General features: G+C 43.7%; 3 protein-coding genes across 8 annotated transcripts in view; 1 reads left to right on the top strand and 2 right to left on the bottom strand.

The window, feature by feature from the left end:
- Positions 1-7,614, top strand: part of LOC310696936 (uncharacterized protein) — a 37,232-nt gene extending 29,618 nt beyond the window's left edge. Inside the window, exon 3 of the mRNA XM_083483135.1 lies at positions 7,605-7,614. The gene's annotated coding sequence lies outside the window, so the exon portion shown is untranslated. The remainder of the gene's footprint in view (positions 1-7,604) is intronic.
- Positions 489-8,990, bottom strand: LOC310696951 (olfactory receptor 1B1-like). Of its 6 annotated transcripts, none has more exons than XM_083483176.1 (3): positions 7,159-8,990; positions 2,020-2,110; positions 489-1,773 (listed from the first exon to the last, which is right to left on the bottom strand). In XM_083483176.1, exon 3 carries the CDS (start codon positions 1,766-1,768, stop codon positions 827-829), a length of 942 nt encoding a protein of 313 aa, XP_083339302.1. In that variant the 5' UTR covers positions 1,769-1,773; positions 2,020-2,110; positions 7,159-8,990; the 3' UTR covers positions 489-826. The 6 variants fall into 6 exon arrangements, 4 of the variants coding, with proteins under 4 accessions (XP_083339302.1, XP_083339301.1, XP_083339304.1 ...); XM_083483175.1 differs by lacking the exon at positions 7,159-8,990 and adding an exon at positions 2,242-2,571; XM_083483178.1 differs by lacking the exon at positions 2,020-2,110 and having other exon boundaries at positions 8,012-8,990.
- Positions 8,991-9,808: 818 nt separating this feature from the next.
- On the bottom strand, positions 9,809-12,677 carry LOC310696952 (olfactory receptor 1B1-like). The gene is given in 2 exon segments (XM_083483179.1): positions 9,809-11,763; positions 11,765-12,677. Coding segments are annotated over 2 exon segments (993 nt in total). The 5' UTR covers positions 11,869-12,677; the 3' UTR covers positions 9,809-10,874.
- Positions 12,678-20,647: the final 7,970 nt, after the last annotated feature.

Genomic DNA, 20,647 nt, shown 5'->3' with positions numbered 1-20,647 from the left:
CACTGTTGGCATTTGATGGCATACACAATGTTAGACGATGAGCAATTAAATAGTCCCGAGATGGTATGTGTGGTGTTGTTGGGGCCAGTAATGGTGTTGTCCGGGTGTATGTGGCAGCAAAGTTGGCATCTGGGTTTATTGCAGGCTCTGGTGCCAGTGTCTGTGTTAAGTCTGGTTGTGGTATTATTGTGGGTTAGGAGTTGTTTAAGATTGGGTGGCTGTCTGTAGGCAATGAAAGGTCTTCCTCCCAGAGCTTGAGAAAGAGAACTGTCATTGTCCAGGAGAGGTTGTAGATCTCTGATGATGCGTTGTACTGTTTTAACTTGGGAGCTGTATGTGATGACTAGAGGTGTTCTGTTATTTTCTTTTTTGGGTCTGTCTTGCAGCAAGTTCTCTCTGGGTATCAGTCTGGCTCTGTTGATCTGTTGTCTAACTTCATCTGAAAACATACATCTGAAAACGCTGACAGCATGAAGATAAATTCAACAGAGTAAATAATTTTTGATGGATGTAAAAGTGGAAAACTGATCTGAATGGTTACAGTAAAATATGCTAGGATGTAGGATACGTAGAATGAACCATGGAAAGAGAAGAAGGGAAATCACTGGATATATGAAAGTTTGTAAAATGTTTATTTGAAATTGAAAAACTGAAAATTTAATAAAAATTATTATAAAATAAGAAGAGAGGTGGAATGCAAATATTTGAATGAACGAGCGTACGTTGAACAAGGTCCCATTATTCCCTTTAGCCATCCACATCTGAATCTGATTCAGTACATCATAGCTGATACAGTGGCAACATGAGATGCCTGTTAACCAACCTCTCATGAAGACTGTTGAAAAAAGACCCTCTTCCCCAGGAGACCCCACAGAGCTTCCTTGACATCTTTGTTCCTGAGGCTGTAGATGTAAGGGTTGGACATTGGGGTGATGACAGTGTACACCACAGCAAAGACAGCCCCTCGATGCGATGAGTAGCTGGATGTTGGCAGAAAGTAGGCAGCAATGATAGCTCCATAGAAGAGGGTCACCATGGTGAGGTGGGAGCCACAGGTGGAGAAAGCTTTGCGCCTCCCCGAAGATAACTTCATCACAGCTACCACAATGCGGACGTAGGTGAGGAAGATTAATACACAAGGTCCAAGAAGGACGACGGAACCTTCAAAGAAGATGAGGGCTTCATTGACGCTGGTGTCTGAGCAGGACAGCTGCAGGAGAGGCTGATGGTCACAAAAGTAATGGAACAAGTGGTTGTCCCCACGATAACTGAGACGCAGGAGGAGGCTGGCATGGAGCATGGAGTGGAGGGTAGAAACAATCCAGCAGCCAGCTACCAGGTGTCCACAGACCTTCTGGTTCATTACCGTAGTGTAGTGTAGTGGATTGCAAATTGCAACATAGCGATCCAGAGCCATGACGCTCACTATCAGAAGGTCAGTCACGCCAAACACGCAGAAGAAGAAGAACTGAGCCATGCAGCAGTAGAAAGGGATAGTCTTGGAAGTGGAGATGATGTGAGCCAACATCTGAGGCACGGTGACTGATAGGAAGCCCACATCCACCACAGAGAGGCTCCGAAGCAAGAAATACATGGGAGTCTGGAGTCGGGCATCCAGAGAGATGAGAATGATCATCATGATGTTGCCCAGAAGTCCTGCTCCATACATCAGCAGAAAGATTAGGAACAAGAGTGGCTGCTCTTTAGGCTGGGCGGAAAAACCCAGAAGGACAAACTCGACGATGTCTGTGCCATTCTCACAGTCCATGGGACCTGCAGAGAGAAACACACCACACAGCTGGCATGAGCCAAAGGGCTTCATAGCATAACTACCTGTGTAGTAATTGCACGGGCTATCCACCCCCCAACCAGTCCTCCAAACACTCTCAGGACCTGGCAGGGAGAGGGAGAGGTTGTGAGGTGTTGCAAATCACAAGCCAAACGGTAAGCTGCCACCACCTCCTTTCCTGGGCACCCTCGAATGGGGTTCAAGGAGGAGAACCCCCCTTTGATATTTACCAGGTTGCCCAGTCCTGTGTCACTGTACTGTGACGCAGACAGAAATCCAACAGATAGATGTACCAAGGGGTCAGGCACCAGTTTAGCTTCTCTGGGCAAAAGACACAAAAGGTAAAAGTCCTTTCCCAAGTTTATTGAAAGTAAAAGCTTGCACATTTCTTGGAAGGTTACAAACAGAAAATAAAAAACATTATAAAATATAGCTAACTAAAACCTACTCACAAAATCCAATAGTTCAAAGCACAGCGAGTAGTCAAAATCTCTTTGCTGGTCAAACGCCTTGTGGCAACAAATGCCAGGGCAAGATGTTCTGCAGTTTTCATCTGAATTCCCCAAAGCTTTATCCTTGAGAATCCCACATGGAGAATGGGTTTAGGGACCAATCATTTCTTTAGGTTAATTACCAATTACCAATGGCTGTATGATGGGACTATATCTCCTGATTATCAGGAGACCAACACAGCTGAACTTAGTTTATGCTCAAAGGACCTTGAGATGAAAACACTGCTTCTTTGTTCCCAGACTTTTCTGACATGTATCAGGCTCTTAAGCTGTAAAGGGCTGAACTCCTCAATGCCTTCTTTGCCTCAGTCTTCTCCGATAAAGAAAACAATGCACGACCTGAAGAATTTGGAGCAAATGATTCAGCAGAGGAAAGACAGCCCAGAATAACTAAGGAGATAGTACAAGAATACTTGGCTAGTTTAGATGTATTCAAGTCTCCAGGGCCAGATGAACTGCATCCAAGAGTATTAAAAGAACTGGCAGATGTGATCTCAGAACCACTGGCAGTCATCTTTGAGAATTCCTAGAGAACAGGCGAAGTCCCGGCAGACTGGAGGAGGGCAAATGTTGTCCCTATTTTCAAAAAGGGGGAAAGAGAGGACCCAAATAATTATCGCCCAGTCAGTCTGACATCAATACCAGGGAAGATTCTGGAGCAGATCAATGCTGTGATCACCAATAGTCAGCATGGATTTCTGAAAAATAACTCATGTCAGACTAACCTGATCTTGTTTTTTGACAGAATTACAAGCCTGGTAGATGAAGGGAACGCAGTGGATGTAGCCTACCTTGATTTCAGCAAGGCATTTGACAAGGTGCCCCATGATATTCTTGTAAAGAAGCTGGTAAAATGCGGTCTTGACTATGCTACCACTCAGTGGATTTGTAACTGGCTGACTGACCGAACCCAAAGGGTGCTCATCAATGGTTCCTCTTCATCCTGGAGAAGAGTGACTAGTGGGGTGCCACAGGGTTCTGTCTTGGGCCCGGTCTTATTCAACATCTTTATCAACGACTTGGATGATGGACTCAAGGGCATCCTGATCAAATTTGCAGATGACACCAAACTGGGAGGGGTGGCTAACACCCCAGAGGACAGGATCACACTTCAAAACGACCTTGACAGGTTAGAGAACTGGGCCAAAACAAACAAGATGAACTTTAACAGGGAGAAATGTAAAGTATTGCACTTGGGCAAAAAAAATGAGAGGCACAAATACAAGATGGGTGACACCTGGCTTGAGAGCAGTACATGTGAAAAGGATCTAGGAGTCTTGGTTGACCACAAACTTGACATGAGCCTACAGTGTGACGCGGCAGCTAAAAAAGCCAATGCAATTCTGGGCTGCATCAATAGGAGTATAGCATCTAGATCAAGGGAAGTAATAGTGCCACTGTATTCTGCTCTGGTCAGACCTCACCTGGAGTACTGTGTCCAGTTCTGGGCACCACAGTTCAAGAAGGACACTGACAAACTGGAATGTGTCCAGAGGAGGGCAACCAAAATGGTCAAAGGCCTGGAAACGATGCCTTATGAGGAACGGCTAAGGGAGCTGGGCATGTTTAGCCTGGAGAAGAGGAGGTTAAGGGGTGATATGATAGCCATGTTCAAATATATAAAAGGATGTCATATAGAGGAGGGAGAAAGGTTGTTTTTTTTTTATAAAATTTTTATTGGGTTTTCACATTTTAATAGACATACAAACATAAAAAGACACAATAAAACACGTATGGTTTCATAAACTTACTTTCATTCCCTTCTTTCCTTGACTTCCCCACACCCCCCTTTCCACCTTCCAATTTCCTTAATTGTCTCAGCAAATTATTTTCTCCCGTCTCTTAAATGTTATTCTTATCTTTTCTTAAAGTTTATTACTTTTTCTTAGCCCAATTTTGCTTATCCAGCTTTATACATTAAGTACTTTCTCTAGAGTCGGCCTAAATTCTCTCCCACAAATTCCCTCCTTAAAATGTTAAACCAAAAATCATATATTCCCATTCTAAATCTCAGATTTTCACTACTCTACTCTCCCCTCCCCCCTTCCCCGGTTTCCGTCCCTTCCCAAACCAATGTCCTTAAAGAAAAGAAACCATTTTAGCCCGGATTTCTCACATCCGAGGCCCTTAAGCCCCAGTTGGTCTCTCTCCACCAGTTTTGTTGGCAGTCCATTTTGTTGACCTTCTCTTCTCGAGGGGGTTCTGCCATCCACCCCTCGTATTTCCCTCTTTCCAAATCAACCAAGAGCAGTTTCTGGCCAGGATCAATCAGTCTCCCATACTCCAACCTAAAGAAGAAGTCCCGATCATAAATGTCTGTTTTTTTATAATCCAATATTCGAGTTATTCCAGGGGCTTCTTCCTTTATCTTTCTCTCCTTCTGCAGATTTGTAATCCACTGGTCATCTTCTTTACTTCCTTTGTTTCCAAAGGTTGCAGGCTCTTGGTTGGTTTTTTCCACTTGCATTTCCTCTCCTCTCTCTTCTTCTTTTTCCCCCAGCTCCAAAATTATCTTTTCTTCTGCAGCTGCAGAGTTTTTTTCCATCCACTTTGTGTCATCGACAGAGTTGTTTAGTTCAAGATTGAAGGTCATCAATTGTTCACTCATAAGAGTACTGTGCTCTTGTAGAGTTCCCACAAGACAAAACATTCTTTCTATCTCCGCCCATACTTTTCCTTCTGCAGCCATTGCAATGTCTTTAGTTCCCTCCAGGGGGGTTTCCATCAATTCTTTTCCAACAATCCGTTACTTTGTTGTTCACAGTCACCTTGTTTCCAATCAGTTCACTTTTAATGTAGCACTTTTAATCCAAAAAGATATTATTAACACAGTTCCAATCTTTAGTCTCCCGTTTGACAGCTCTTTTGACAGCTGTCAAACTCCTTGTTCTTTTTCTCGGGCTCACACACAGGGCACTTCCCGGGTCTAGGGGGGGGGGGGTCAACCCAAAAAGAAGACCTCTGAAATTCCTCTCTCTTCCTCTCCAGCGCAAATACTTCTTAATCCAATTTATGAAAGTTATCTATTTAAACACCAGCGTCTTTTCCGACCTAGTGGTCTCTCTTTGCTTTAGGTCCTTTAGTGGGGGGGGGGGGAGTGTGGACTTCCTTTTTAACACGTCCCCCCGATCGTACTTAAATTCAAAAATAAAATCTTTTAGTGCCGAAATTTCCTTCTACTCACGGGTTACATTTTCCAGTCCAATTTCAGGAAGAAAGATAGCGCTCTTCGGTCCTGGCTCGCGGCTTCGCTCCGCCGAGGTAGCGATGGACTCTCAGCACCACGCCACTCCCCAGTCCACTCCGCAGCCTTTAAAAAGGCTCTTCGCGGGTCGGGGAGGGCGCTTAAGGTGCCCACCGAGTCACGAAGTCCGCAGGCTTCCGCGCCTGCGGTTTTTAAGGGTCCCCGTGTCGCCGGCACGGCAAGACCCGTCCTCAACGGAGCCGATTCCCTCCGGAGCTCGGAGAGAATCCGCCATTACCCGTTCGCGCTATCCCGGAAGTCGAAAGGTTGTTTTCTGCTGCTCCAGAGAAGCGGACACGGAGCAATGGATCCAAACTACAAGAAAGAAGATTCCACCTAAACATTAGGAAGAACTTCCTGACAGTAAGAGCTGTTCGACAGTGGAATTTGCTGCCAAGGAGTGTGGTGGAGTCTCCTTTTTTGGAGGTCTTTAAGCAGAGGCTTGACAACCATATGTCAGGAGTGCTCTGATGGTGTTTCCTGCTTGGCAGGGGGTTGGACTCGATGGCCCTTGTGGTCTATTCCAACTCTATGATTCTATGATTCTATGAATTGCCTGATAGCCTTTTCACACCCAGTCCACATCCGAGCCCCTAGCTGCCAGGATTTACAAATCAGATAGCATCTCTTTCCTGCTGTGACGGTAACATATGAGAGTGCTGGAGGTGAAATAGTTAAACAGGTTACCCAATCAGAACCCAGGTGGGTGGAGTCAGAGGGACTATAAAACCAGCTCTGGGAGGGGTGAAGGGAGAGTTCACCGGGAGGTTGGTTGGAGTGGGAGTGAATTGGGATAGAGTCTGTGGGTAGGTTGAGTTAGTGTAGCAAAATAAGCTGAGTCAGGAACAGTTAGGAGCTAGGGAGACAAGTAAATATCTGAGAGGTGGTTTAGTGAGTGACAGCAGGTAGCGTAAGTTATAGGTCTGGATAGGCACCCCATGGTTGTAATTGACTGAGACCGTTTAAGAAACCACACACTTGTTAAACTGCAATAAATAAACAGAAGTTATGTTCCAATTTAATCCTGACTGGACTCAGTATTGTACCAGGTAGGGCCTGGGTGGTGGCAGTGAGAAATAAAGTGATGGCACAGGGATCAATAGATGGTGAAATGTCCAGGGACCCTGTGTGATTGCCACAGAAAAGTGGCGGCAGTGGCGGGATTTGATAAGTCTAAGAGTCTGTGAGGGGAAGCAATACACCTGGAGAGGGGAAGGGTAAATCGGTGAAGTGATTACCTGGCCTGAGGGTGTGATTGAGGTAAACCCCAGATTGCCACAAAGCCGAGATCACAATAAGAGCAAGAGATCTCAGAAGACTGTTCTGGCAGAGGCTTAGGCTCAGGGTCAGTGGAAGTAAGCTTGAAAGGTTAGAGGCAAAAACCTAAAGCTATACTTCGGGGACCAGGGTCTTGAAAAGCCAAGCCGGGAGGAACAGTGTTGAGAGTAAAATTCTCTTATTTAATTAATTAGTGCAAAATACTAACTCACACATAATGCCACCCAAGAAGACCAAGCACCCAGTGAGAGAAAACCCATACGAAAGCTCTAGGGAAGAGAATGGGAATCCCTAGGGGGAGGAAACAAGAATAGAAGAGATGACTAAAACCCCACCTGAAGTAGAAGTTCCACAGTTCTCAGAGGATTTTGAAAAGTGGAAATTTGTACAAGAATATAACTTGAAATTAGAGCTTGAGAAAACTAGAACTGAACAAGACTTGGGAAAAGAAAAATTGAGGCTTGAGCAAGAATTGGAAAAAGAAAAATTGAGGGCTGAGCAGGAAAGGGAACAGCAGCGGTTTCAGTTAGAGATGAGATGGTTGGAATTAATGGTATGATTGGAAAATCAAAATAATAGTAATAACACCGATGGGCAGAATCAAATGAAGATAGATTTAAAACGCTTTCCTGAGTTTAGGCATAAGGATAGCCCAGAAGCATTTTTAGTATCCTTTGAGAGAGCCTGTCACAATTTTCAAGTGAGAGAGGAAGATGAAATGATGATCTTGAGAGCTAGAATAAGTGGTCCTCCAGCTGAAATATATGCACAAATGACAGAGGAACAATCCCGAAATTTTGAGGTGTACAAGCAGTTAATATACACCCACTTTGGGATTATCTCAGAGCAGTTGAGAAATTTTTTTAGAAGTGTGACAAAGGTGAGGGAGGAAACCTATGTGCAGCTGGGTGCAAATTAAAAAACTTACCTCACAAGATGGTAAGAGCAAGAGAATGCAGACGCGTTACCAAAGATTAGGGAAGTGATAGCGTTGGAGCAATTTTATGGCACAATAAATGGCCAATTGAAGTACCTGATAAAAGAAAGGAACCCCAAGACAATAGAGGAAGCAGCTGGTTTAGCCGATAAAATAAATGAAATGGCCCACAGATTTGATGGGTCAAAATTTGGTGGGAGATATTGGGAAACAAACAAGAATAAATTTCGGCAAACCAAAGGAAAGATTACCTCAGAAACTGATAAGAGAAGTAGCTCCTCTTCAAAAAGCCAACATGAGAAGGCACACACCCCTACGGAGTTTACTGAGGGAAAAGTCAATAAAACAAGTTATGCAGGACCCAAAGACATTTGATGCTGGAGATGTGGAAAATTAGGTCATAAAAGTTTTGATTGTAAAACAGGAAAAGAAACGTCTATTGGTAGCACCACACAAAAACAGACATATTGTATTCAACCTGTGGAGCAGGGCCAGACTAGTCAGGTTGTCAAGGGAACCGACATGCCAGCTAGGACTGAGCCTGCTGAGGTAGTAGACGCCAAAGTCCTGCACCGTTATGCAATTCAACAAGATAATCTCTTGTTAAAGAAAGCTGGAGAGTATATCTGGATCGATGGAAAAAGATAGCTCGGGTTAAAGGACATGGGTTCACAAGTCATTATAGTCCACCTGGAGATAATTAGGGATGAAGCCATAATTCCAGGAAAATTAATAAAATTAAAAGGCATTTCGAAACAAGCAGAGATCCTAAAGGTGGCAGAAATAGATGTCAGGTTCAAAAACTGTGCAGGGAAGTGGCAGGTAGCCCTTTCGGAAGAAATTCCCACCCCTGTGCTCATTGGTTGGGACATTTTAGAACATGTGCAGAGTACTTTCATAGTTACCAGAGCAATAAGGAGCCTACAGTCACCTAATCCTGAGGGGGTGGATACAGTAGCAGAGGCAGACAATGCTGAATGACAGTGAGGGGATAATCTGTGTGAGGAAAGAAAAGACACCTTTTTGTTTCCTTTGACTAAAAGTCAAACCCCAAGTTTTGCCAAAAAGCAAAAAGAAGATACTGAGTTACAAATGTACTTTGAGGCAGCCGAGTCGGAGAGGCCGCTAACTCCTGAGTGCCCAGAACGTTTTTGTTTGAGCAAGGACCTTTTATATTGAGAAGTCCTTGCCCCACCATCTGGGGGTGTGTGTGTGTGTGAAGAAGTGAGAAGACAGTAATTCCACATGAATACTGGGGCGTAATACTGCAGCACGTTCACAATAGAGTATTTGGAGTGTATATGGGTATTACATGTACAAAACGGAGAGTGGCTCAAAATTTTTATTGGCCAGGCATGGGGAAACAAATAAAACAATACTGTCAAGCCTGTGACATATGTCAGAGAAGAGGCACCGGTCAAGACAAAACAAAAGCCAAATTGTGCCCCTTGCCTATCATATCAACCCCTTTTCAACGGTTAGGGCTGGACCTAGAGCCAGCAGGCGGGGAAACAGATACATCCTCACCATAGTGGATTACGCCACCAAATATCCAGAAGCCATTCCGTTGCGAAACATTGAAACGGAATCGGTGGCAACCGCTTTAATTAACTATATGAGTAGATTGGGCTTTGCCAGTGAAATAGTCACTGACTTGGGTTCTTCTTCCACATCAAGACTAACGGAAAGACTATGGGAAGTGTGTGGTATTAAGCATTTAACATCAACACCTTACCACCCTGAAACTAATGGATTAGTTGAAAGATTTAATGGAACCATAATGAGAATGATTAAAGCCTATACTGCAGAAAATCCCAGTGATTGGGATGAGAAGATACAACCACTACTGTATGCATCTAGGGATGTACTCCAAGAAAGTACTGGGTTTAGCCCATTTGAATTATTGTGCTGGAGGCCCCATTAGCTAAAGTGGTACCTCAGGTTAAGAACAGTTTCAGGTTAAGAATGGACCTTCAGAACGAATTAAGTTCTTAACCCGAGGTACCACTGTATTTAGTTAGGCTGGGATAGTCAACATGGTGCCTATCCAGCACAGCCAATGCTCAGGGATGATGGGAGCTGGATTCCAACAACATCTGGAGGGCACCATCTTAGCTATTCCTAGTTCAGTGGAATTTAGATTATTGTTGTCTGCTGCCTTCTATGAAACTGCTTTATATTAAGTCGGACTATTAGCTCACAATGCTCACTAATTATATTCACTGCCTGACAGCTGCTCTCTAGCATTTCAGAGTGGAATCTTTCCTCTTATATTTGGAGTTGTCAGGAATGGAATCTGGAACATTTTGCATGCAAAATATATGTTTTATTGCTGCATGACAGCTGTTCCTTCAGTATTGTCCCAGGCTAGAAGAGAGGCGGAATAAATTTTTCCACATGAGGTGGGCATGTAAAAAGGTAAAAGTGTATTCGGAAATGATTTATAATGAATTGGAAAAAAATGTTCAAAACTATTTTACCCCACAAAATCAGAGTCCTTTTTGTTGGGGATAATCCAGACTGAAATTCCCAGGTGTCGAAAAAAGGTTATTTATGTGTGCAACAACTACGACCCGTGTTTTATTAGCCCCCAAATGGAAAGTGAGCGAGGTCCCAACTAAAGAGGATTGGCAACTTAAATTTGACAGAATATGCACAACTTGCAGATTTAACGTATAGAATAAGAGAGCAAGAAGAACATATGTTTCAAGAAGACTGGAAAACATTTATTGAATATATGGAAAATAACTGTATACAGCTGAAAACGCTGGCAGCATGAAGATAAATTCAACAGAGTAAATAATTTTTGATGGATGTAAAAGTGGAAAACTGATCTGAATGGTTACAGTAAAATATGCCAGGATGTAGGATACGTAGAATGAACCATGGAAAGAGAAGAAGGGAAATCACTGGATATTTTAAAGTTTGTAAGATGTTTATTTGAAATTGAAAAATTGAAAATTTAATAAAAATTATTATAAAAGAAGAAGAGAGGTGAAATACAAATATTTGAATGAACAAATGAACGTACATTGAACAAGGTTCAATTATTCCCTTTAGCCATCCACATCTGAATCGGATTCAGTACATCATAGCCTGTTAACCAACCTCTCACTATGACTGTTGAAGAAAGACCCTCTTTCCCAGGAGACCCCACAGAGCTTCCTTGACATCTTTGTTCCTGAGGCTGTAGATGTAAGGGTTGGACATTGGGGTGATGACAGTGTACACCACAGCAAAGACAGCCCCTCGCTGGGATGAGTAGCTGGATGTTGGCAAAAAGTAGACAGCAATGATAGCTCCATAGAAGAGGGTCACCATGGTGAGGTGGGAGCCACAGGTGGAGAAAGCTTTGCGCCTCCCCGATGAAGATAACTTCATCACAGCTACCACAATGCGGACGTAGGTGAGGATGACTAACACAAAAGGTCCAAGAACGACGATGACACCTTCAAAGAAGATGACGGCTTCATTGACACTGGTGTCTGAGCAGGACAGCTGCAGGAGGGGCTGATGGTCACAAAAGTAATGGAACAAGTGGTTGTCCCCACGATAACTGAGACGCAGGAGGAGGCTGGCATGGAGCATGGAGTGGAGAGTAGAAACAATCCAGCAGCCAGCTACCAGGTGTCCACAGACCTTCTGGTTCATTACCGTAGTGTAGTGTAGTGGATTGCAAATTGCAACATAGCGATCCAGAGCCATGACGCTCACTATCAGAAGGTCAGTCACGCCAAACACGTAGAAGAAGAAGAACTGAGCCATGCAACAGTAGAAAGGGATAGTTTTGGAAGTGGAGATGATGTGAGCCAACATCTGAGGCACAGTGACTGATAGGAAGCCCACATCCACCACCGAGAGGCTCCGAAGCAAGAAATACATGGGAGTCTGGAGTCGGGCATCCAGAGAGATGAGAATGATCATCATGATGTTGCCCAGAAGTCCTGCTCCATACATCAGCAGAAAGATTAGGAACAAGAGTGGCTGCTCTTTAGGCTGGGCGGAAACCCAGAAGGACAAACTCGACGATGTCTGTGCCATTCTCACAGTCCATGGGACCTGCAGAGAGAAACACACCACACAGCTGGCATGAGCCAAAGGGCTTCATAGCATAGTTTCCTGCCTAGAGGAAGACCCATCTAACACAACACTGAAAGGGATGGTTCAGTGGTTAAGATTGCAAATTTTGGAATGCAGATTCTGAAGTTGAACTCTCAGTATGTGAATTTTGGCCTTTTTACACTTGCTGAGCAGTCTTTTTGTTTTGTGGTTTTATCAGGTGGAAAATGAGGAATGCCATTAACAAACTGTCAGCTACCAAATACTATCAAATCCTTTGGATACTGCCCATCATTTCATATCAACAATAAAGTACTGTCAACATTTCTAAATACGATACCATATAGAGAATCAAATATTTTTGCTTGATAAATATTCTGGCATAGCTACCGTTAAATACTAGGTGGTCATTTCCCCCCTCATTCAGTTGTTTGGATATTGATAAAGGTCATCTCCTCCTAAACCAGAGATGGGGGACTTGTCGTCTTCCAACTGTTGTTGGACCTCAACTCTCACCTGCTCCAGGTAGCACAGCCAACAGTCAGGGATGATGGAGGTTGAAGTTCAACATCTGAAGGACACAGGTTATCCACTCCTGCTCTGAACTATCCTTTCCTGCTTACAATGATTCTCCAGTTTTGTTGCATTATATCTGGCTAATGACCACCAGTCACACTCATTGTTTCAACACACTTATTCGTTCGTGGCTCCACCTTGACAGTTTTCATAGGATGGAACAAGAAACAACACGCGACAAGCATGTGATGACCTGGTGCATTTCCCAATTCTTAAAATTATTTTATAATTATAAAAAAAATGAAAAAAATTCTTCAGGGCTGCCTTTAATGTGCTTTCAACACATAATGATGCATTATATTGTGTAAAGCCATTGGTTTACCTTGCCCAGTCATCTCTACTGTGACTGGCAGCAGTGTCCCAAGATCTCGGGCCGAGATTGCCCCCAATGAGTCAATTTAAGAGTATTTGTCGTGATCGTGAATCTGCGGAACAAAGTAACATATTCACATGGCATGCATTAACTTTTGCAACTTGATGATGCCATGGAAAACCAAGGCAATAACTGATCAAAGAAGAATCTGACAGATTCAGGGACCACAGGGCACATGTGAATGAAGTATAGAGAGGGAATGACTGAGTGGGGGAAAGTGGATAGTCATTTAGCCCTCTGCATCTTACTAGACAGTCAAGTGCAGCAGCAGATATATAGACAGAAGATGGGGAGGGAGAGAGAGAGGGAGACACAGAACATATTTTTGGGGGGTGGTGAGCCATGTTCTAAAATATGGGTTTGTTGTTATCACGTCTAGTAAGATCACATCATAGTCTGATCACAAAGTTTCATGGATATTGAACTGGGTGTAGGGATGTGTGAACATGTCCATTTTGGTTCCTTTGGTTCCTATAATCTTAAATTCAATTCTCCACATTCCTACATCAGTGTGCTTTTTATTTTATGTCTGTGTGATAATTCATCAGGATTTTAGTGCAATTTCCCCCCAATTTGCATATTTTACATGCATGCTTTTACAAAGCAAATTGTAATGCAATTTTGTATGTTCTTTTTGGTAATATATGCATTTTTTATGAGCACTTGCCTAGTAAATTCATTTTTGTACACATTACTTGACTGAAGAGCCACAATGCAAAGTTCAGAGAAGCATGAAATTTGAAGGATGGCTGTGTTTCAGTTTTCAGGTGGCTTCTGAAAGTGTGGATTAAGTAGCCCACCCTCTTCCCGCAATAACTCTCACTCTCACTCCCTAATCTCCCATGGACCCACTCTCTGCCTGCACAAGCTCCCATTCAAATTCTTGCTCTCCTGCTCCCACCAGACCAACCCTTTGCCCATGCAATTTTGAGGAAGAGCCTGACTATGTGAAGCCCAAACAGGACAGGGGACACTTTTCTCAAAAAAGAAAAGAAAAAGACACTCACATTTTTTTAGGGATGGGTGGCAACCCTAGCTAACACTTGCTTTGAAGTATCATTTGAAGTATCATGCAGTATCTCTGCACACAAATCAGAATGAATGCTAATTAAAGGCCCATTATCATCTAATCTCCCTGCAAATTAATAAACAGGTTTTCTGGAAGCAGTCTATTAGTCTGCTCCAGTGCAAACAATGACGGGGGCTTCCTGATGACTGTTTATTGTAGGATCAGCATTCCTCATGCACACAAAAGTTTTTTTTTGGGGGGGGGTTTGTAGAGGACACACCACATTGTTGTGATATTTCAATGTCCCATTTGCAAGTTAAGCCCTCATTTGAAAGCACCCAAAGAGGTGGAAGACTGTGGTAAGCACTTGCAGCCCCCCAAATGGGGCAGTATAATTCACAATAACAAGCTTAGGATGTGAAGGTGAGCAATCAAGCTGAAACTACAGCACATATTAGAGGTCTTCTACTGTCCCACAATCACTTTACCTATTTTGTGCTCCCATATATCAAATGTCCACATTTTACATCCTTGTGCACAACATATCCACAGGCTTTCCATTCACAGATCTCTGTTGCTCATGCCTATAGGAACATACACAAGAGCATTTTCTCTCCAAACTATTGCTGGGCTGATCTTGCATCAGAAGGGCTGCCTTGCCTTGCCTTGGTCTGGGCCAGACAAATTCAGTCCCACCACAGACTCGCATTCTGTCTCCTCTAGCTGATGAAGGTCTAAATAAAGGGTGCCTAGCACACTGTTACAGACATTGTGTTAAAAGTTAATGGGGCATCAGAGACTGTGGCATGCCTCAAGATAGTAACTAAATCCATCCTTACCTGCCTCTGTTTGGATGCTCTTAACTCCTCGCCCACTTGATCTTCAGGCTTGAACAAAAGCACTGGGTAAAATGGAACAAAACCCAACAGAACTGCTTTGCTTAAGTATCTCTAAGTTCTGATAAGAAACAGGAAGGGTCTCGTTAAAGGATTTGCATTGGGAGCCTGTAGAGATCTCTCACAAGCCACTTGAGAATAGCTGCTCTTCAACTCTAAAAAGAAAACTTAGCAATCGTGTTCTATATATCAAGTATAAAAATTCCACCCTTTCCCCAGCTTATGTTTCCCCCCATAAACTGGATTGTATCATATCTGTTTACATGAAATCAGGCCACCAAAGATTGCAACAGACTACAACCGACCTTGCTTTTTAACCTCTATGGATTCAGCTAGACTGGTAACGAAAAGCAATTTATATGTGTTGTATGTGCGATATGAAAGGAACATTTCATACAAAGATTACCATAATAAAGGAAAAAAGTGGTAAGGACCTAACAGAAGCAGAAGGCATCAAGAAGAGGGGGCAAGAATATACAGAGGAATTATACCAGAAAGATATGGATGGCTCGTACACCCCAGGTAGTGTGGTTGTTGACCTTGAGCCAGACATCCTGGAGAGTGAAGTCAAATGGGTCTTAGAAAGCACTGCAAATAACAAGGCCAGTGGAAGTGATGGTATTCCAGCTGAACTATTTAAAATTTTAAAAGATGATGCTGTTAAGGTGCTACACTCAATATGCCAGCAAGTTTGGAAAACTCAACAGTGGCAAAGAATGCTCCAACTACCGCACAATTGCACTCATTTCACACGCTAGCAAGGTTATGTTTAAAATTCTACAAGGAAGGCTCAAGCAGTATGTGGGCCGAGAACTCCCAGAAGTGCAAGCTGGATTTCGAAGGGGCAGAGGAACTGGAGACCAAATTGCAAACATGCGCTGGATTATGGAGAAAGCTAGAGAGTTCCAGAAAGACATCTACTTCTGCTTCATTGACTATGCAAAAGCCTTTGACTGTGTCAACCACAGCAAACTATGGCAAGTTCTTAAAGAAATGGGAGTGCCTGATCACCTCATCTGTCTCCTGAGAAATCTCTATGTGGGACAAGAAGCTACAGTTAGAACTGGATATGGAACAACTGATTGGTTCAAAATTGGGAAAGGAGTACGACAAGGCTGTATATTGTCTCCCTGCTTATTTAATTTATATGCAGAATTCATCATGCGAAAGGCTGGATTAGATGAATCCCTAGCCAGAATTAAGATTGCCAGAAGAAATATTAACAACCTCAGATATGCAGATGACACAACCTTGATGGCAGAAAGTGAGGAGGAATTAAAGAACCTTTTATTGAGGGTGAAAGAGGAGAGCGCAAAATATGGTCTGAAGCTCAACATCAAAAAAACGAAGATCATGGCCACTGGTCCCATCACCTCCTGGCAAATAGAAGGGGAAAGAAATGGAGGCAGTGAGAGATTTTCCTTTCTTAGGCTCCATGATCACTGCAGATGGTGACAGCAGCCACGAAATTAAAAGACGCCTGCTTCTTGGGAGAAAAGCAATGACAAACCTAGACAGCATCTTAAAAAGTAGAAACATCACCTTGCCAACAAAGTAGTAGTAAAAGCTATGGTTTTCCCAGTAGTGATGTATGGAAGTGAAAGTTGGACCATAAAGAAGGCTGATCGCTGAAGAATTGATGCTTTTGAATTATGGTGCTGGAGGAGACTCTTGAGAGTCCCATGGACTGCAAGAAGATCAAACCACTCCATTCTGAAGGAAATCAGCACTGAGTGCTCACTGGAAGGACAGATCGTGAAGCTGAGGCTCCAGTACTTTGGCCACCTCATGAGAAGAGAAGACTCCCTGGAAAAGGCCCTGATGTTGGGAAAGATGGAGGGCACAAGGAGAAGGGGACGACAGAGGACGGGATGGTTGGATAGTGTTCTCGAAGCTACCAGCATGAGTTTGACCAAACTGCAGGAGGCAGTGGAAGACAGAAGTGCCTGACGTGCTTTGGTCCAGGGGGTCATGGAGAGTCGGACATGACTAAACGACTAAACAACAACAACATATGTGAAATAACATTGTGCCACCAGATGGTGATGTGGAGTCCCGTTTTTCTCTACCTTTTTTCCTGTTTAAATTTACAACACTTTATACTGAAACACTTCTGCCTATGTCAGGCAGGGCAGGGCTAAGACATTTTGGCACCTGAGCTGAACCATGAAATGCCCCCACTGCAGGGAGGGGCATGAAGATCTACATCAGGAACAAGGTGGGGGGGATATATATGGGGGACAAGGGAGAAGTGAAGAGCTACATTTGGAATAAGGGTGGGAATCAAATCAACCTTACCCAGTGGATGAACTGGGAATCAAAGGCCGCTGCAGTGGTAGTGGGGCCTTCTCTGAATCACACCAGAGGGGTGCAGATCCCAGGAGACTCCAGAGGGCAGCTCCCACCATTTCCTCCCTGGGGGTGGGAAGAGGCCAGCAGCACCTCCTATTAAAACATTAAAAGTGTGTTATATTAGGGAATGGGAATGTTGCTTTGCAAATGTGTTTATTAGGCAAATTTTCCATATCAAAATGTATATATGGGATACCATTGCACTAAAATGCTGCAGACATTCATTTTTCAATAAAATGCACCCAGGTGCAGAAATATCACGTGACATCATTATGATGTCAGGACGAAGCATTTGCCTTTGCATATTAGCTTGCATCAAATGATTCACTTCCTGCTTCTTGCTTTCAACAAGTATTGGCTGCCCTTGGATGCTCTGAGCAAAAGGCACCAATTCCCACTTGCTAAGGAACCCCCAGGAGTGCTCTTAAAGTGCACTTGAGAGCCAGCGTGGTGTAGTGGTTAAGAGTGGTAGTCTTGTAATCTGGGGAACCGGGTTCACGTCTCCGCTCCTCCACATGCAGCTGCTGGGTGACCTTGGGCCAGTCACACTTCTTTGAAGTCTCTCAGCCTCACTCACCTCACAGAGTGTTTGTTGTGGGGGAGGAAGGGAAAGGAGATTGTTAGCCGCTTTGAGACTCCTTAAAGGGAGTGAAAGGCAGGATATCAAATCCAAACTACTACTACTACTACTACTACTACTACTACTACTACTATTCTTCTTCTTCTTCTTCTTCTTCTTCTTCTTCTTCTTCTTCTTCTTCTTCTTCTTCTTCTTCTTCCTCCTCCTCCTCCTCCTCCTCCTCCTCCTCCTCCTCCTTTGCAACCAGGCCTTTGTGGGTGTGATTGGGGCGAGGTGGCCTCACGGGCTGAATTGGGACCTCTGGTGAGCCCAGTCTGAGGCAGTGGCGTAGCGTGGGTTGTCAGCACCCGGGGCAAGGCAAGTAATTTGCGCCCCCTAACCCGTGGATTTGCGCCCCCTAACCCGTGGATTTGCCTAACCCCCAGATGTTGCGCCCGGTGCGGCCGGCCCCCCCTGCACCCCCCACGCTACGCCACTGGTCTGAGGTTCCTCATCTCTGGTCTACATGAAGCCACTAGGAGACATCATCCTGAGGTTTAGGCTGAGACTCCATCAGTCCATGACACCCAGCTCTCCAAAAAAGAGGATTTGCATAACAGTTGTACGTGTTAATTTATATGGATACGGGAAAGGGGGGGTGCCTTCCTTCACCCCTTGCTTTGGTGGGTCCAAGGCGATGACCTCAAGGGCACCCAACCCTACATTCACCCCCCTCAGCCCTCCTCACCGTTGCACAAGCACCACACCCTACCCAAACCCCAAGTTTAAAGTGCTTTCCCCTTTTCTACGCGGGCGAAATAAGCCCAAACTCTCAAGCCTCTTTCTCTCCCTCTCGCTCCCTCTTTATCATGGGTTGACCGGATCAAACTGTGTTCCCCATTTGTTTCAATGGCTGTGTTCTACCCAATCAGAACCATGCATTCGCTTTGCAGAGCTAGCTCAGCGAGCTTCTGCACGCCTCATTTAACCTCTTGACAAGCTACTGACGGCTCCCTGCTGGGAGAACAATGGAATTGAAACTTGTGAACCCATAAAAGTGTCAAATCTTGCAACAATGTATCTATTTTGTTTCCAACTCCAATTATTAATATAAGAATGGACTAGAATGGACTAAAACTTCTAAAATTCGTATAAAATCAACCACAGCTCCGATTTCCTTGGTTTTGGTGTCAATCGACTCAGTTTCCTCAGGACTCCATGGCACCTCCTCGGCCTCCATAATCCCTCAAGCGGGGAGTCACGTACTCAGGGAGACCCTAATCCGGTCAAATCACTCTGCCCAACCTTTCCTCCGGGCAATGCCAGGTGACAGACTTTGCATACTTGGACTATTGTCTTCCCATCACCGGTACTCAGGAAGCGCTTATCCGCGCATATCTCCAGCTCTGCATATTTCCCCCTCCCTGCTCCATATGTTAATCTGTGTAACCCAACCTCTCCTTAAGATATTCATGATGTAACCTGTGTAACCCAACCTCTCTCTAATGTATTCATGATGCAATTATGATGTATTTTGCACTGTATTCTGGGACATGGAGGGAAGTTTCAAAAACTCCTGTCACCCCTTTCTCGGGGTTCAATCTCATCTTGAACCTGTTGCGCAATAAACTTGGGTCTTCTACAGTTTGCTCCTGTCTCCGGCTGAGCTCATTTTCTTCCGCAGGGACCCGCGGACCTAGTCCGACGAGCTGGGTGGCTGAGTAGCTCCGCACCCAGATTTTTCCGTAACAATATGTATAGGTGTAAACTTGGATATAGTTACTATCGTTTAAATAGAAGACAACAAATCTCCCCAGCCATTGCAGGTGACCTGGGTGTGCCTGCCTGGTCTGCTGTCTAGGTGCTAGTCGTGGGTAGGCAGCTTCAAGGGCCATCTACTTGCTCTCCCCTTTGGGGTTAAAAGGTAAAGGTAAAGGGACCCCTGACAATTAAGTCCAGTCATGAATGACTCTGGGGTTGCGGTGCTCATCTTGCTTTACAGGCCGAGGGAGCCAGTGTTTGTCTACTTATGCAGACAGTTTTTCCAGGTCATGTGGCCAGCATGACTAAGCCACTTCTGGCAAAACCAGAGCAGTGCACGGAAATGCCATGTACCTTCCTGCCGGAAGGGTACCTATTTATCTTTTTTTTTATTTTTAATGATATTTATTGGAGGTTTAAAAATTACAGAAAAAAGAAGGAAAAAACAACAATAAAAAGTTAAACAAAACAGAACAATACCTTACAACACATCAAAAATAAAAACAAAAAACAAAAAGCAATACAGGAAAACAACAAGAAAAACAAAAACATTTAAAAAAACACATCCAATATTTCCGTATCTTTACCTTTCATTTACTAGTTTCATCGACCTCCTCACACCTCCCTTTTTTGTATTCTAGTTCAATTATCTATTTCAGCAAATCCTTTCCATCTTTCTCAATTTTTGTTCTATAATTTATCTTAACACAATCTAACCTTAAATTTTCCACTTTAGTCCATTAACAATCTATTTTTACTTAATTCTTTATAACATTTTTGCTAAAGCCATATAGCTTCATTCCAGCATCCTTCTAACATTCATTAATTTTGCAATATTTCTGTAAATATTTTATACTTAACTCTTTATAACATTTCTACTAAAGCCGTATAATTTCATTCCAACAATTTTTCTAACACTCATTAATTTTACAATATTTCTCTAAATAATTTTTTTAAAAAAACTTTTTTCCAATCTTCTTCCACCGTCTCTTCTCCCTGGTCTCGGATTCTGTCAGTCCTTTCTATCAATTCCATATGGTCCTATTTATCTACTTTAAGGTTACCTGACTTTTTTCAAAGAATCTGTGGATACTTTTTTTTGAAAAGAGAAAAAAAAGGTATTAAAAAAGGTGTTTTGTAAAAAAAATACGAAGTAATATCTTCTCTTCTGTGGTCTCTTCTGGCCTTCCTCTGTGGCCTTCCTCTGGGCCCTGGCCTGCTCTTTTGGAGTGCAAGCCGCCATGGAGTGGGCTCGGGTCAGGCCTGGGCTCAGCCATGTGTCCTTGCCCTCCCGGTGCTCTT

Source organism: Podarcis liolepis (genome assembly GCF_965112155.1).
Source record: "Podarcis liolepis genome assembly, chromosome: 17".
NCBI lineage: Eukaryota > Metazoa > Chordata > Lepidosauria > Squamata > Lacertidae > Podarcis > Podarcis liolepis.
Note: the sequence above shows the minus strand (reverse complement) of the source record. Positions and strands in the feature narration are given on the sequence as shown.

Excerpts from the sequence above, each read along its gene's own strand:
- LOC310696951 (XM_083483176.1), bottom strand. The coding sequence starts at position 1,768 with ATGGACTGTGAGAATGGCACAGACATCGTCGAGTTTGTCCTTCTGGGT.